Source organism: Geospiza fortis, unplaced genomic scaffold, assembly GCF_000277835.1.
Source record: "Geospiza fortis unplaced genomic scaffold, GeoFor_1.0 scaffold633, whole genome shotgun sequence".
Taxonomy (NCBI): Eukaryota; Metazoa; Chordata; class Aves; order Passeriformes; family Thraupidae; genus Geospiza; species Geospiza fortis.
In genome coordinates, this window is record NW_005054531.1 from 462,803 (window position 1) to 477,936 (window position 15,134).

Genomic DNA, 15,134 nt, shown 5'->3' on the forward strand with positions numbered 1-15,134 from the left:
GGCCGCAGGGGCTCCTGCCCGTGTCGTGGGGCTCAGCCCGGCGTGCCCGGCCCGGAGCTCATCCCGGCTTTCCCTGGAGCTGGGCGCGCTGCCGGTGCTGCAGCCTCCGGGCACTTGTGCCGGAGCCCTTTTGTCAGGCTCAGGTGAGGTTTGCAGAGCTCCTGGAGTGCTGCTGTTTTGTTTGAAGACTGGCAATCGCACCATTCAAAGTGATTTAGCATAAAGGGATTTGGGGGAAAAAAAAAACCACGCTTGGATTTTTGCAGTTCTACTCGTTTCTGCAAGACAAGCTTCCTCTTTTTCTTGGAGGAAACGGAGTGTGCAAACGGAGCTAAAATGCTCCCAAGTTACAAAGGAAATGAAGTTGGAGTCGTGAAAGCAGAGCCTTCAACTCTTGAAGTGCAGCTCTTGGACAGTGGTGGAATTTAGGAACACTTGTAGCATATCGACTAAGATGGAGCAGATGCTGCTGGACTGGCATGCATCAGCTGAGAGGATGCTGTAGTCAAGCTGGTTTGATAAGTCCTTAGAGGAATGCCTAACTTCTTGTGTGCTGAAATACCATTGCTTCATATTTAGCTGAGCAACCTCTTGTGCTTGCTTCTAAGCCTTGGTGACCCAGTTCTGGAAGGCTTGAGATGTCCAAGTTAGCTTCAGGTGGTGAAACTTTCTCCAGAGACCCTCAAGGATGTGAGGCTCTGGCTTAGGGTCCTTCTTTGCAGAATTAACCTGCAGCTGATACAAGCAAGCCCTGTTTCACACAATCTGTGCTTCTCAGAGGTTCTTCCCTTCCTTAAGTAATTCTCTGATCTTTTGGCTGAATAAAGCACATGACCAATGAATGATCCTATGTGAGCTGGAATAACAAGCTGGAGTTGTCACCCTTGTCAGTTCCTTAGGTTGTGTTGGAAGAGGAGCTCATTTTGTCCCTACCTGCAGCCACACTTTTCTAGTTAAGAGCTACACTTGAGTCAGCTGAAAAGTGAAAGCTTATTAAGGAAGGGAGCTTGTCAAGTTGTGGTTATTAGCTCAGAAGCCAAGTGCTTCTTCTCATAAGGAAGTGTTGCCTCTGCCTAGAAAAATCCTGCATCAGATTTATTGCAATTGCTACCGGCAGATTGACTGAACATCTTTTCTGTGAACATAATTTCTGTGTTCTGCATTGCTAATACCAGAGGTTTACATGCAGGCATGGGTCAGAATTGTTGGATTAATGCTTCAGTGTAAAGAAGCAGTAGCTGTAGAGCTTTGGGGTGGTAAAGATCAAAAATAAGCAAAAGTGAGGAGGAACCAGAAAGCAGTGACTTGTACATCCTTGAGGAGATAAGGGTCTGAGTGTGGAGCAGTGGAGGGGGTAAGGAAATAATTTGGTTTTCTGAAATATTTTACTCAGGTCCACTTTGTAAGGAAACAAAGTTTGTCTGTATGGCTTCTGGGGCTGCTTTTGATGGGTGGAATGGGCTGTGTGATGGGTTCCACTAGAGCCTCCCTCTAATTTTTGATATGTGCTGTCTCCTCATTGCCTTTTGCCTCCCCATTTGCATTCACCTATTTGCTCCTGAGCACTTCTGTGCATTCTCCTATAAGAAAATGACAGTAGCCTTTCCTGAAATCCTCTTCAAAGCCTTTGGTATGGGAGATAAACTTCTGCCAATTCATGAGATGCTGATCAGTCTGCCAGAAAGCTGTTAACAGAAGCTACTCTTCTTTACCTGGCCTGTGGCTCAGAAGAAGAGGCATTTTGTGTTTTCTGCTCTGCTGAACCTGGGCATCCTCCTCACTGAGGCATTGGGGTTGGTGTTTAGCCAGAGGCTTACTGGTATCTGACTCAGCCTGTCCCTTCAGTGTCTTGAGGCAAGGACCTTCATTAAGTGTGTGTGTGTGTGAGTGCCTGCAGTAATTGTCCCTTTTATTTGTTCACTCTTTAAGTGAGCAGTTTATAGGGAAAACTGAGCCTTTGCTCTTGTGCTATAAATGTTGATTAACTGGACCTTGAGAACTCTCTTGAATGTGCATTTGAAATGTGCTGTAAGAGCAAATACTGTGCTCAAGTCTAGCTACTGCACATGTGTGCAGGTTGTCATAAGAATAAGAGAAACTTTTTATTTTACAGTTCTTGTAATTGGTACAGTAAGCAAATACCTGCCAGCCCTTCTCACTGAGTTTGCAGGAAGCATCTGGTGTCAGTCTGAAAACAAGAGTTCTCAAAGCTTTGGTTCTTTGAGGTACTTTCACTGCTAGTAGGGATTGTCTGGGATTGCCCTGAAAGCAGCAGTGACAAGCTGGATTGTTGGTCGTGCACAAAGCTTCAGCTGCTGCTCTCTGGGGGTTTAAGGTAATTCTGCATTGTATTCTAGTGATCTCAGGCTAATTTGGAGCTAGTGAGCTGACTTTGGTAAAATGACAGTATTTCTGGTGGTATGGGTTCTTTATTCCCACCTTTGCACTCCCATGGTTTGGCTGGAAGATGCAGGATTTCTGTAGGGTGGTGCATGCAATGAGCTTCATTAGGCAACTTCTTATTCTTAGCATTTGAATTTGTATACCATCTAAAAATCTTACTGGATGAACAGTGTTGCTGTTCATACACTAATTTTTGGTGCAGTTCTCAGTGTCTTTTGCTCTGGGCTCCTGTCAGACTCCTCCTCTGACAGCTGGACTTGCTTTGTGCCCAACACTATCCTGATGGAGAAATGAGGAAGCAGTAGTTGCTCAAGGGACATGTCCTTCTAGTTCTGGGAACACCAAAACTGCATTCATCTTCGCATAGAAACACTGACCACAGCAGGATTTCAAACCCTCCTTGAAGCTTGGGGTGGTGCTGATGGCACAATTCTGAAATCAGAGTATATTTCAGTAGAAAGAGAAATGTATCCCAAAGGAGGTGGTAGCTCTGAAATTTTGAAGGATGAAGCTAACAAAAAGGCTGTTGAAGGAAGTACCTGCCAAACCTGCTGATGTGGTATTAACTGAAAAATAAAATGGGATATGTTGCCTTTTGTTTATCCATTACAATAGTTGTTAGGTTAAGAGAGTTTTCAAGAAGGATTTGCTGCAAGGTCTGTAGAGGACAGGCTGAACAAGGTGCTCTGTCTACAGCAGAGCTACAGACTGATGCTGTGCCCTGGGGACCTGTGTGAGAGCAGGGCCAAGGTCAGCTGCACTGTTGAACTTTTCTACAGGAGCAAGAGGAAAACACTGATTAACAGAGCTCACTTTCTCCTTGTTTGTACTAGTGATGTTTAGTAAATATTTTGGAAAAGTCTTTGAAATATGAATTCCTGGCTAGTAGGGAGTAATCTTGTAGGAACTTTCCCACCTAAAATCACTGGTTAGTGTCTGAATTTATCCTCCCTGCCCCCTCCTATTTTAGGACCGGTTTGGGATTTGGCCTTACTTGAAAAATCAACTTAATGATAGGGAGAAGATAATAAAGCCCAGTGATTGATAGCAAACGTACAGTTTTTGCAACTAATCCATAAATAAGCACTCATAAGTTGGATTGGTTTTAAATACCTGTACAGATGTTTCCTTCCAGCACTGAGGTGTAGAGATTTTTCATAGAGGTGGCCTGGGTTGATTTACCCCAGCATGTTGTGGAGTGACCAGTTAAGTGTGGTGGAAAAGTGGCTTCTGCAGTGGGATAGAAATACCTGTTCAAGGATCAGATTCCCAGGTGCTGTTGCTTTGCTGATCCTGAACTGAAATAGCCCTCATGGATTTGACTCCATTTGTGATGCCTTACCAGTGGAGTGCCTCCAGTGGAGGAGTGTGTATGCCAGCAGGAAGTAGTTTTATATACTTTTGACTGGCCTTTAGTACGTAGATTCTGGGGATAATCTGTTTTCCACTCTGGCCATTTTTTATTTCTCAGCTAACAGGTTGAGGAGTTCTAAACAGGTCAGTTAAAATACTCTGAGGTAGATATGGTCCTTTAGCATCAAGGAGTTCTGAACAGGTCAGTTAAATATTCTAAGGTAGTATCTGTTCTAATGCTCACTTGTGGTTCAAGTATCAGCTGAAAAATCAAACAGCATCTTAACTAGGCTGAAAAAAATGAGTAAAAACCAAAGACTTAGTCCTCTGCCCCACCATAATTCCCACAGAAATGAACTCCATGGCTATAGGAACTTTATGGCATTTCTGACAAAACAGAATTCAGAACTTTTTTTTTAAGTGGCTTTTATCACTGTTACAATTTTTCGAAGTGTTTAAGAAAATGATACAAAATAGAAGGTTTAATACTGGGGGTGAGATGCTTTGGAAGAGGAGGGACTCTCCTTGGAGTGTTGTAATTAAACAATGTGTGAAGATACCCTCAGATGGTGTGCATCTCTCAGCCTTGTAGTAACGCTGTGTGCCTTGCAGAGGAGGTGGCCAAGCTGGAAAAGCACCTGATGCTCCTCCGCCAGGAGTATGTGAAGCTGCAGAAGAAACTTGTTGATACAGAAAGGAGGTGCAACCTTCTGGCTGTGGAGGCCAACCAGGACAATGCCAGCGACACCTTCATCAGTCGGCTTCTGGCCATTGTAGCTGAACTCTACCAGCAGGAGCAGTACAGGTGAGGAATTCCCCCTCTGGGCAAGGGGAATTACTGGAGCCTTTGGTTTTATTGACTGCACAAGGTGCTGGTCTTGGACAAGGAAAATTCTTTGCTGCCACGTGTGAATAGAGTCCTGAGTTGCAGCTGTAGATGGAGGAGCACGCTAAGGTCATGGCATACTGAATCCAGTTCTTGAATTGAGAGCTCTAAGCAAAGTTCATCTCAGACAAGTTCAGAGAAAACTAACCACAATCACTGCCAGCAGCAAAGTTCACTTTGAAGAGGAGTTTTGAACGGAACCATGCTCAGTTGAGGGATTAATTACACAATGTGTCTGGGAAAACTGATCCTTTCTTGAAAGGCTTTGTCCTAAAATGTTTTCAGTGCTGTATTCCTGTTGTGTGTGAAGAAGCTTGATTAATTTGACTTGGTTTTATTAGTGATGTATGTGACTTAGTGATACAATGTATTTTTGAAATTCAACACAAAATTATGGTTAATAGTTTCTTTTCCATAGGCGCACTAAGGATCCCTTCCATATTCTAGATCCCTGAGCTGGTTCAGTTCTGAGACTGCTACAACATTTATCAATTTCTTTGCTGTTACTGAAAGCAATGCCAATATAGTAAAGGAGTTTAGTCATGTAAGGGAAAATCTATTTTAGTTAAGATTTCCTTGCACCAACATCTCTTCATGAGCCTGAGAAAAGGCTCTGTGCTTGCAAGAACTTACTGTAACTTGGTGGGTAAAAGATTTGCTAGGTAGTATATGTCAGAAGAGTTGGAGCACTTTATTTCTGTTCATCTTCTTAGCTTTAAAGGCATTGAATAGTTGTCTCAAAGGGCCTACATATCACAGAATGAGAAAGGTAGCAGGTCCCAGTGCAGGTTTCATTAAGTAACATCTCTGTGTGTGCTGTAGTTTATAGCAGTGCTTTGATTTGGAAAATGGTCTGGAAAGCACACCTACACAGTCAGAACATTTGCAAGCCATGGGATTTCCAACTGAGCAGGGCAAGTGGATAACCTGGTGTAAAGGGTCAGGATGAAATGGGTGTTCTTGACAGCTGGTCTCCTGGGAAGTGGGGATTCTGCCTTGCACTCAGCCTCCTGTCAAACAGCATTGTTCTCTAGCTGGTCTTGCCTGAAAGCATTGGTGCTCAGCTGACAGTATTGGTATGGACACTGTGACATAAATATTTAACTTCAAGATTGTTGGCTTTTCCTAACTTCTACAATAATTCTCTTGCTGTTTATTCTGAAATGGTTTAAAAAGCCAAACCAACCAAGCACTTGAAATATGAATGACTCATTGCATTTCTCCCTAGAAAAATAGGAATTGTCATTTGGCAACATGTTCTACTTCACCAATTGTGTTTTAATGTCTCAAACAACTTGAACCTGAATGTGGATACCAGATATAGATACCATGGAGCTTCTGAATCTATACATACCTAAGTGCAGGAGAAGTCTGCATAATGGGTTTTTGTGGTTTTTTCTCCTCTCAGTGATCTGAAGATAAAGGTTGGGGACAAGCACATCCGTGCTCACAAATTTGTCTTGGCGGCGCGCAGCGATACGTGGAGCCTTGCCAACCTTGCCTCAACAGAGGAGCTGGACCTGTCAGGTCAGTCACTGCTGAGTAATGTGATGCCTCAGTTGTCTTTAGGGTGACTTGTGAAAGGGCCTGTTGGGAGAAGGTTACTTAAGTGCCTTCCAGTCTCCTGCTGTGCACTAAAAGTGGTGCTTGATCTGCTGATAACCGAGCTCTCTCTCTGGAGTGGTAGTGAGCTTGTGAAGTGGATGCCAGTGGTAGTTAAATCAATAACCTGCCTTCTTTCTCTTTAACAAACAGGAGTTGAGATTGGTGGCCTGTTTGTCTTTTCTAGAGTCAACTAAACATAATGAAAAACAAATCTATATGGAGGAGCTTGACTTCTTCCTTTTTGAGGAAGGACAGGGCTTTTTGAGGTAGTGTGCATAATTTCTCTGAAGCGTGTCATGGAAATACCTTGCTGCTTGTTAACACAGTGTGTGGGAAGTGAATGCAAGTACTGATGTGTTACTGAAATTGTTTGCTTTGGCACTTTGATACCTTTGTAGAACAGGTGAGGAAGAGAAGTTTTCTAACAGACCATCTTCTACATGAGTGTTTTGTTCTGTTGTAGCTGTTTCTTGCATGTACTCACACTGGGCAGTGCTTCTGCAGATTGAACCTCTCAAAAGGCTTTTCTGTACTTAACAGTGTAGGAGAGCCTTATACAATTAATTTGTGAGCAATAAAACCAGGTATGAAGTTAAGCAGGCTTGCTGACTGGCATGTTGAATATTAAGCATTGGCTTCACGTTCTGCACTTAATCTTATAGTGAATTCTAAGTGCAGACAAACTGGAAAGTAGCAAGTCACAGCAAGCTGCTTTTATGGGACATCACAGGCTTCCTTGCAGCACCATTGGTGGATCCTTCTGCAGCCACAAGAAAATAGATGCCAAGGAGTTTTGAAACTGAGTGCTGTGCTAACAAAAATAATTACTAAAAAGCTCTTATGTTGATTGTAGTGTCATTACAAGTGGCAGTTCAAAGCATTTCTAGCTCCACATTTCAGCTAGTCTAAGAATCTCAAATGTAACTGCAGTCTTACATGTTTAACAATGCAAACACTGCTTAAATGCATGCTAGTAAATTATACTTTCCACTGTAAAATTGCATTATTGATTTTAAAAGAAGTTGATAAATGGCACAAGGATTAGCTTATGAAGCAGCTGGAGCAAGATACAAGCTGTTCCCTGCAAATTGTTTTCTTAAGGGGTTCTCTTAAGAATTTGCAGGCTAAGATTGCCTGAATCTTATCTTCAGAATGCAGGCAGCATTTGAGATTGAGCACTTTTAGAGTTCATGTAATCTGTAGAATTTTCTAATCTTTAAAGGAGTAGAAAGAGATGAACACATGTTCTCTTATTGAGAGGGAGAAAATGCACTCTTACCTCTGCCAAGGCAGAGCTGATAGTACATCTCAAGTAGGCTTTCTGAGTTTGGCAAAAAATACTTGTCTTACTGAAACCTTGTGATTCCTGAGAGGCAGTCTGCCTGCCGAGTACTTCTACTACTCTGCTGATAATCTGGGCCAACCCTCCATCTAAAGGAGATGTTTTAGGATGGGTTTTTCGGGTTCTTTAATGTTTTTAATTAAAAATATTTTTTTTAAAGAGCAAAACAGATCAAAGGACTAAAGTTAATTTTTAAAATGGATGGTATTTCTGTTGTAATTGATCTGATCTTCTGAAGTTATTCTTATCTACATCCTTGTAAGATGGATTGTCATTTTAATTGTGAGTGAGTGACAAAGGTCCTTGGCCACTGGGCTTGTGTAGTGTCCCATGGTGTGATCTTCTGGTTTTTCCACTGTGTAAAAACATCAGTTTGTCATCAGTCTTGTAAAGACCTGAAATCTAACCAGCTTCTTAAACTGGCTTTTTGCACTTCTCCTAGAAATGGCTACCAGCAGTTTGAAGTGCTTTGTAGTTACTACCAAAGTGTAACAAGGTGTAAGTACCTTTGTTGGAATGCAGCAGTTCATAACACATGGCTGTAAATTAAAAAGGGCTTTGTTCTTGTCAGGTGTGGATGTGCATTAGGCCATATGTGAGGGGCCAAGGACTTTATAAGGTCCCTTAAATATGCACCAGTGGTGTAGCAGGTAGATGTTACAGTGCTCCCTGCATTCTGCACAGTGTCTCAGTGTAAGAAGGTTTTCCTGCTTGGTGCCAGCACTGTTACTCAACTTCTGACCAATTTCACTCATTTTGACATTTTGAACAAAGTAGTTTCAAAACAAGACTATCTTTTTCTTTTTATGGTAGCTGTGACTTTTAGAAGCCAAAGGAATAGCAACTGCTAGGATAGGTGATTGTTTTTAAGTATTTTATTAATCCTGTTGCTCCCTGTACCAGATGCTGACCCAGAGGTAACCATGGCAATGCTGAGGTGGATCTACACAGATGAACTTGAGCTAAGAGAAGATGATATCTTCTTGACAGAGCTCATGAAATTAGCTAATAAATTTCAGCTCCAGCTGCTTAGGGAAAGGTGAGTCTTAGTAAATATACTTGAACTCTTAAACCTTGTTTGAACAGAAATAAGATGATAGCTGCTGGCAATACGATAAAATTATGCTTTTTCAAAGTCTCGAGCTTTTAATAATACAGCATGTCATTCAGTTTATCAGGGAAAATGAAGCGTTGCACTAGAGTTAAACTGTAGCAGACTTCTCATAGGTTTTGTGTTTATTTTTCAGTTCTTCTCCCAGCCAAACTAATAACTCTAATCTGGTGTTGAGAGGAGATCAGTAGGATAGCATCAGGTTCAGGAGAGTTGCAAGAAAGGAATTGTTAGAGAATGCTAGGAAGAATCAATGGCAATTAGTTTGCAGTATTAAAGTGGCACAGATGAAATTTTTGTAACTTCTGTGCATCTTGTGCAACCTTTCTTCAGAAATAAGGTTAGTGTAACAGTATGGTGCTTTCCCAGCCTGAGACAATGATTACACTGTGGCACTAGGGGCTAAGTTGTTATCTTGAACTCTTTAGAGTGTTCTAAACCTTTTAGAGTTAGTGAGAAGCCTGAATGTACCAATTGAAACCTCGTCAAGTTGTGTACAACTTCAAAGCCTTCAATTTAGTCAAAGTACCCTTTGATAGAATAATCCTTTGCCCAAGGGATGTCTGTAGCAGTACATGACATTCATAAGCTGTGATTTGTGTGCCTTCAATGTGAAGCAACTAAATTGCTGTCAAATGTTCTGACCAGAGGAGTTGAAATGTGTAAGGCCAATGCTAAAACTGCTTCAAGCCTTGTACCAGTCTGAAAGCTGCCCTTATGTTGTACTGTGAACTTAGCAGTTGTCTGGTCAGTAGTCCAGTGACAGCTCCATGTGTAGATGCCATTCATAATTATGACCTGTTTTTGTAGGTACAGAATCGCTGAATAATGGAATTGTTTAGGCTGGAGAAGACCACTAAGCTAGAGTGGCCAACAGCCCACCTTTGCCAAGTCCATCATTAACCATATGCCCAGGTGCCACATCTACACATCTGTTAAATCCTGCAGGGATGGTGACTCCACCCTGTCCCAGGGCCTGACTCCCCTTGCAGTGAAGACATTTTTCCTAATATCCAATCTCAACAGCCCCTGCTTGTGATCACTCTAGTACATCTTCATAGCAGTGAATGCACTGCAGTTTTGCCCTTGAGAGGGCTGGGATGGATCTCTACTTGCAGATCCTGCACTGTGGTGTTATCATGGGACCTTGGCTAGGTGGACCCTGATAGAAGTCTGCTGTTAGGGGAGGTGTCTTCTAGGGCTGCTGATGGAAGTGTATTTATGCAGTTCAGCCTTCTAGTAAATCTAGTCCAAGCCATATTCTACCAGCATCTATGAAAAACAGTGTTAGGACTCTGTTACAGCATGGGACAGTAAGTAAAGCTTTTTGATTACTGACCACTGGCTTTCCTGTTTTGACAGATGTGAAAAAGGAGTGATGTCACTGGTTAATGTCAGGAACTGCATCCGTTTCTACCAGACTGCTGAGGAGCTCAGTGCCAGCACCCTCCTCAACTACTGTGCTGAGATCATTGCTAGCCACTGGGTGAGTCCTGGCACAGGGAAGCAAGATAAGAAATGTTTGCACATTACAGAAACTCAGTGGTAGAATTTTGCTTCCCTTACCACACTGCCTAACCTCTGGCAGTTGGTCAATTGTCTTGAGAATGTCTGGATGGGGAAGAGTCACTTCTACCCAAAGACTTGTTCTATTGGTTGGAAACACTTCACTGTACAAAGTGTCTCAGTTTCCTAAACATGAAGAAGATAGAAGGGACTCCTAATAAACAAGAGGGTTGTTTATCAAATCTGAGCTTCAAAGTGTTTATAAGTTCATCCATAGTTGGTCTCTGTCTATACAGATCACAAATCCCAGGCCTGCTTTTACTTCTAAAAATAGTTCATGGAAGCCAGGGCAATTTATCTTCTGTGATGGAGAGAGAGGCAGCCAGTCTTGCAACCAACTTGGAAGTTTCACTTGCTCTGATCTCTTATATTGAAGAAAGTTTGATTAACTGAGTAATGAATTAGCCTTTAAAACAAGACTTGTCAACAGTAGACTTGAGGAGGAGCTTTAGCTTATTCTAAATCTAAAATGCATACTCTAGATGTGGAGGTTTCTTTCCTTGGCTGATTCTAAGGCAGAGGGAAGTGTTTTGGTATGTTAATATATAAAAAAGATTATTATATGTGAACCTGTGGGTCAGCAGTTTTAACTCTTGACTTTCTACTTGACTTCTAACTTTTGATGCTTATCTCTATCTGGAAATGCAGTTGCTTCTGTTTAGTCAAATGAGCACTAACTCAGACCTAAGATATTTTTATTCCTAAGCTTCTGTTTACTTTTATTAATAATTTTATAAATCTTTGATATAATAATATATTCATAATTTTATGAGTCTTCAATAGTTGTAGGACTTTTTTTCAGAGTTAAGAATAAGTTAGTAGAGGTTTATTTTAAAGACTAGGTGTTAATCCACCATAGTAGCATTAAAATGTTACTTTTCCATGTCTGTAGACAAAAAGAAATAAAAATTTCACTAACTGATCTTGAAACTAAAGTGCAAAATTTGAAACTTCCTGATTGTTTCTTCCTAATCTTAAAATACTATCTGGGATTGTTCTTGCCAAAATGTTATCAAAATTGAACTTTTAACTCAGCTTGTTTTGTGAACTTGAGAACTACATTGTGCAATGCCTTGTCCATAAATAAAACAGGAGTGTTGCTTACCCTTCTCTTTTTTAACTGCTCCTAGGATGACTTGCGTAAAGAAGACTTCAGCAGCATGAGTGCTCAGCTGTTGTATAAAATGTTCAAGTCCAAGACAGAATATCCCTTGCACAAGGCCATCAAAGTTGAGAGAGAAGATGTAGTCTTTTTGTATCTTATTGAAATGGACTCTCAGGTATAGTGAGACTGACTTGATCTATCTAGATTTTGATGTTTCAAATAACCAGTTCCTAAGTACCAGTCTGAACCTTGTTAGTGATTTTTGTCACTAATTCTTATTTGCATGTTTAGCGTTGCCACAGCTACTTCTGTGTCTGTAATGGAGATCTATCTAGCAGTAGCTCCATGATGACATTATTTAGAAGTGATTCATAATGCTTAAAACATCTTGCATGCAGCAGAATATATCTAATAAAATCCATTACCTGATATTGCTAAGCCCATTTAAAGCTGAGTGGTTATAATAGACAGCTCTGCTGCTTCCTGGCAGTTCAGTAAGGATCATTTCCTTGAAGGAATTTTCTGTTGAAAGCTGAAATAACAGCTGTTTGTTCTGCTTGGATGAAAACTCCAAACAAGTAGCAAATAACTTGTCCCCCAACAAAGGGCAGGGAATAACTATTCAAATACTTTTAATGGCAGTTGGCTGTGTTTGTGTTGTAGCTTCCTGGGAAGCTCAATGAATTGGATCACAATGGAGATCTTGCTCTGGATCTAGCCCTGGCCCAGAGATTGGAGAGTATTGCAACTACACTGGTCAACTACAAGGCTGATGTAGATAGGGCAGACAAGAGAGGCTGGAGTCTGCTCCATAAAGCCATCCAGAGAGGTAAGTAGATGGAATATCAAGCTTTGTTAACTTCCAGTTGTTCCCAGTGTGGAATACTTATTTCAAAGTCTATTGCTGTGTCATGTTGTAGTTGACATTGCAGTTAGAAAATTGTAGTGAAGTATGAACTTTGTCCTGTTTTCCTGTTTTCTTTTGTTTTTTTTGTTTTAAAAGCAAACAGACTATTATTTGAGATCTGAGAACCAGTCTGCTGGCTGGGAAAACTTATACTGTGTGATATCCAGGTGCAGTCTAGTATAACATTGCCTGCTAAAAGAAGAAATACAGGCAGACACTGGGAATATTCTAATTTGACAATATTCTTTCTGACAACTAGTTGAATTGAGCACCACAACATAAGGGTCACAAAGATGAAGTATTTTCCTGGATGTGGGTTGAATGCAGCATATGCCTCTTTGAGATATGGTTAACAGTGAGGGTCCTCACTACTGCACAGCAGTTTCAGAAGAGGAAAATCTGACTGAAAGAAGATGAGGAGCAAGTGGAGCTACCTCTGTCCAGCCTAAATATTTTCAAAGCTCCAGTGCAGTTATCAGAGTAGAGTCTGAGTACAGCTACATGATTATATTGAACTGTTCTCCACCTTAGAGTGGAAAATGCATATTACAAGAATTGGAGCACAGCAGGTTCTGGTTGCCATGGCCACAGTACTCTGAAGGGTTTGGATCAGCAGCATCTTGGCCTGTGGTCAAAGTGGTAAAAATCTGCAGCAAACACCTTGTGCTGCTCCTTATTTCTGCAGTGTCTATGGCAGCTCTGTTACAGAAAGTTTCTTTCTAGCACCAAACTGTCTCAGACCCCTAGAAGTAAAGGAAGAAACTGGGAGCTGTATTTTAAGGTCACAGAATTTGAATTAATTTCCTACATGTCTGAACAGGGAAATACTGGCATCTGATCCTGTGGGTGAGACTTCAGCTGCAGGAGTAGGAGACATTGTAGGCATAGGTCAGTGTGTGATGGCTGCAGCCCTATAAAACACTGGATTTCCAGCAGGCTGCTCTTCATTCTTACTGCTGGCATTTGTCTCTAGTTCTAATGTCTGCTTTCAGTCTGAGCTAGAGCTCTGAGAATGAACACTTGCTTTTCAGTAACCACAGCTTCAGTGAATTAATCACAGTTAACAATCACATGTTCTGGAAATGGAGCTAAAGCAAATTGTCTGCACTTGCCACATGATTCTTACTACTTTTGATCACTGAAAAGTGGGGGAATGTCTGATATGGAAATCAGAAAATGGGACTTTTGTTTTTGTTGGCAGAGATAATCCAGCACTATAGATTGAAACACTGTTCTTTGTTCTCTGGTCTTGCATTCAGGCCAAGCAAAATGTGAAAATGTGAATATGTCTGTGCAAAGTAGCCTTTGAAGCAGGGGCAACTAGTATTTTCCTGAAGTTATTCTTTGCATTGTTGTTTCAAGTTCAAGGTTTCATGTGTTGAAGTGGGTCTAATCAAGAAGGAGTTCTTGGGAATGCTGTGCATGGTGGGTCTGCACTGCTAAAGCCCTCGCCCTGTGTATGTACAAGGGCCTGAATTTCCAAGAGCAAAGGCAGTGTTATTACTTGTTAATGTAGTAACACTCAGCAGACTGACTTGAACTGGAAACTTTTGACTAGTGCCTTGCAATAGTACCTTTTGTTCAAAAAATACTTTTGTGTTTAGTAGCACAGTTTGACCAATGTTTTATTAAAGCACCAATGGATATATATTGATAGAGGAACGAGCAAAGTAAGTATCTCTTTAACAATAAGCTGAGAACTTGAGTCACAGGTAACCTGTGAGCAAATCACTTTTTCCAAGGGCTTGTTGTGAGATATTTTAATCCTGACTTTGCTGTGAAGCATTGTTGAAGTTGCCTATTGCTGAGGCATTCTAGGAGCAGATATTGTTTGGAATGAATGTATGGCGTGGAGTGAAGTCATGTGTACCCATTTCCTGGAGTATAAAATATATAGGCTACATATACCCATTAATAACCTTGTTTTGCTTCACAAAAGGAGATAAATTTGCTGCAAACTTTCTCATTAAAAATGGTGCCCGTGTGAATGCTGCTACACTGGGAGACCAGGAGACTCCTCTGCACCTTGTGGCATCCTACAGCCCCAAGAAGCACTCACCAGATGTCATGGCAGAGATGGCACAGATTGCACAGTCCCTCCTGCAGGCAGGAGCCAATCCAAACATGCAAGACAACAAAGGCAGGTAAATACTGGGGGAAGTAAAGTGCTGCCAGTGTAACAGACAATGCTGTGTGATCACATGCAACCTCCTAAGAACCTGTTCAGGTCTTTCAGCAAAGTACAGTTGATGCTGGAAGCAGGAATTCATTTACCCAATTTGAGACCTGTTGGTAGCACTCAAAGTAGAAAGCTGTGCAGGCTGAATGGTACCTTGTCATGGCAAATTAAACATAGCCCAGCTACAGAAAGCTAGGGTGAGTTGATAGTGTTAAAACACATGGAATACAGTTAAATTGCGTTTATTGAGTCACTGAATGGTAAAAGCTAACTAAGATGACAAATAGTATACCTGAAGCTGTCAGGAAAACCAAAATGTTCTCAAAAATGCCAGTTTCTACAGTGTGTTTGTTTGAAGTGTAGGGCCTGTATGTTTTTTCACAGGTTAGGTTAGTCTGGCAAGCAAGTTCATAAAATAACATAGGAGACTTGGAATGTATCAGCTGCATGATTCTAGTAGGTGAAGCTGTTGTTCTTCTTCCTTTAAAGTTACTTCTTACATTAATGAGTTCCTTACTACCAAACTAATAGGAGTCATGTTCACTAAAAGTTTACATTTCTCTTTCTTTTAAGAAGTGCTTGTGCTCTTCTCCTTTAAGCAGAGATGAGAGCCTGTAGTTTTCTAGGGGCACATTGGTGGCTGGGGCCAAAGTCTGAAGTGACTCAGTCATTCCTGC

At 41.3% G+C, this 15,134-nt stretch overlaps 1 protein-coding gene across 1 annotated transcript in view; it reads left to right on the forward strand.

Moving 5' to 3' along the window:
* The first annotated feature begins 4,318 nt into the window (after positions 1-4,318).
* The window catches only part of ANKFY1 (ankyrin repeat and FYVE domain containing 1), a 27,670-nt gene continuing 16,854 nt past the window's right edge, over positions 4,319-15,134 (forward strand). Inside the window, 7 exon segments of the mRNA XM_031063783.1 lie at positions 4,319-4,561; positions 6,051-6,169; positions 8,493-8,628; positions 10,063-10,186; positions 11,397-11,546; positions 12,035-12,200; positions 14,218-14,452. Of these exon segments, the coding sequence (XP_030919643.1) occupies positions 4,323-4,561; positions 6,051-6,169; positions 8,493-8,628; positions 10,063-10,186; positions 11,397-11,546; positions 12,035-12,200; positions 14,218-14,452 (1,169 nt within the window). The 5' untranslated portion in view covers positions 4,319-4,322.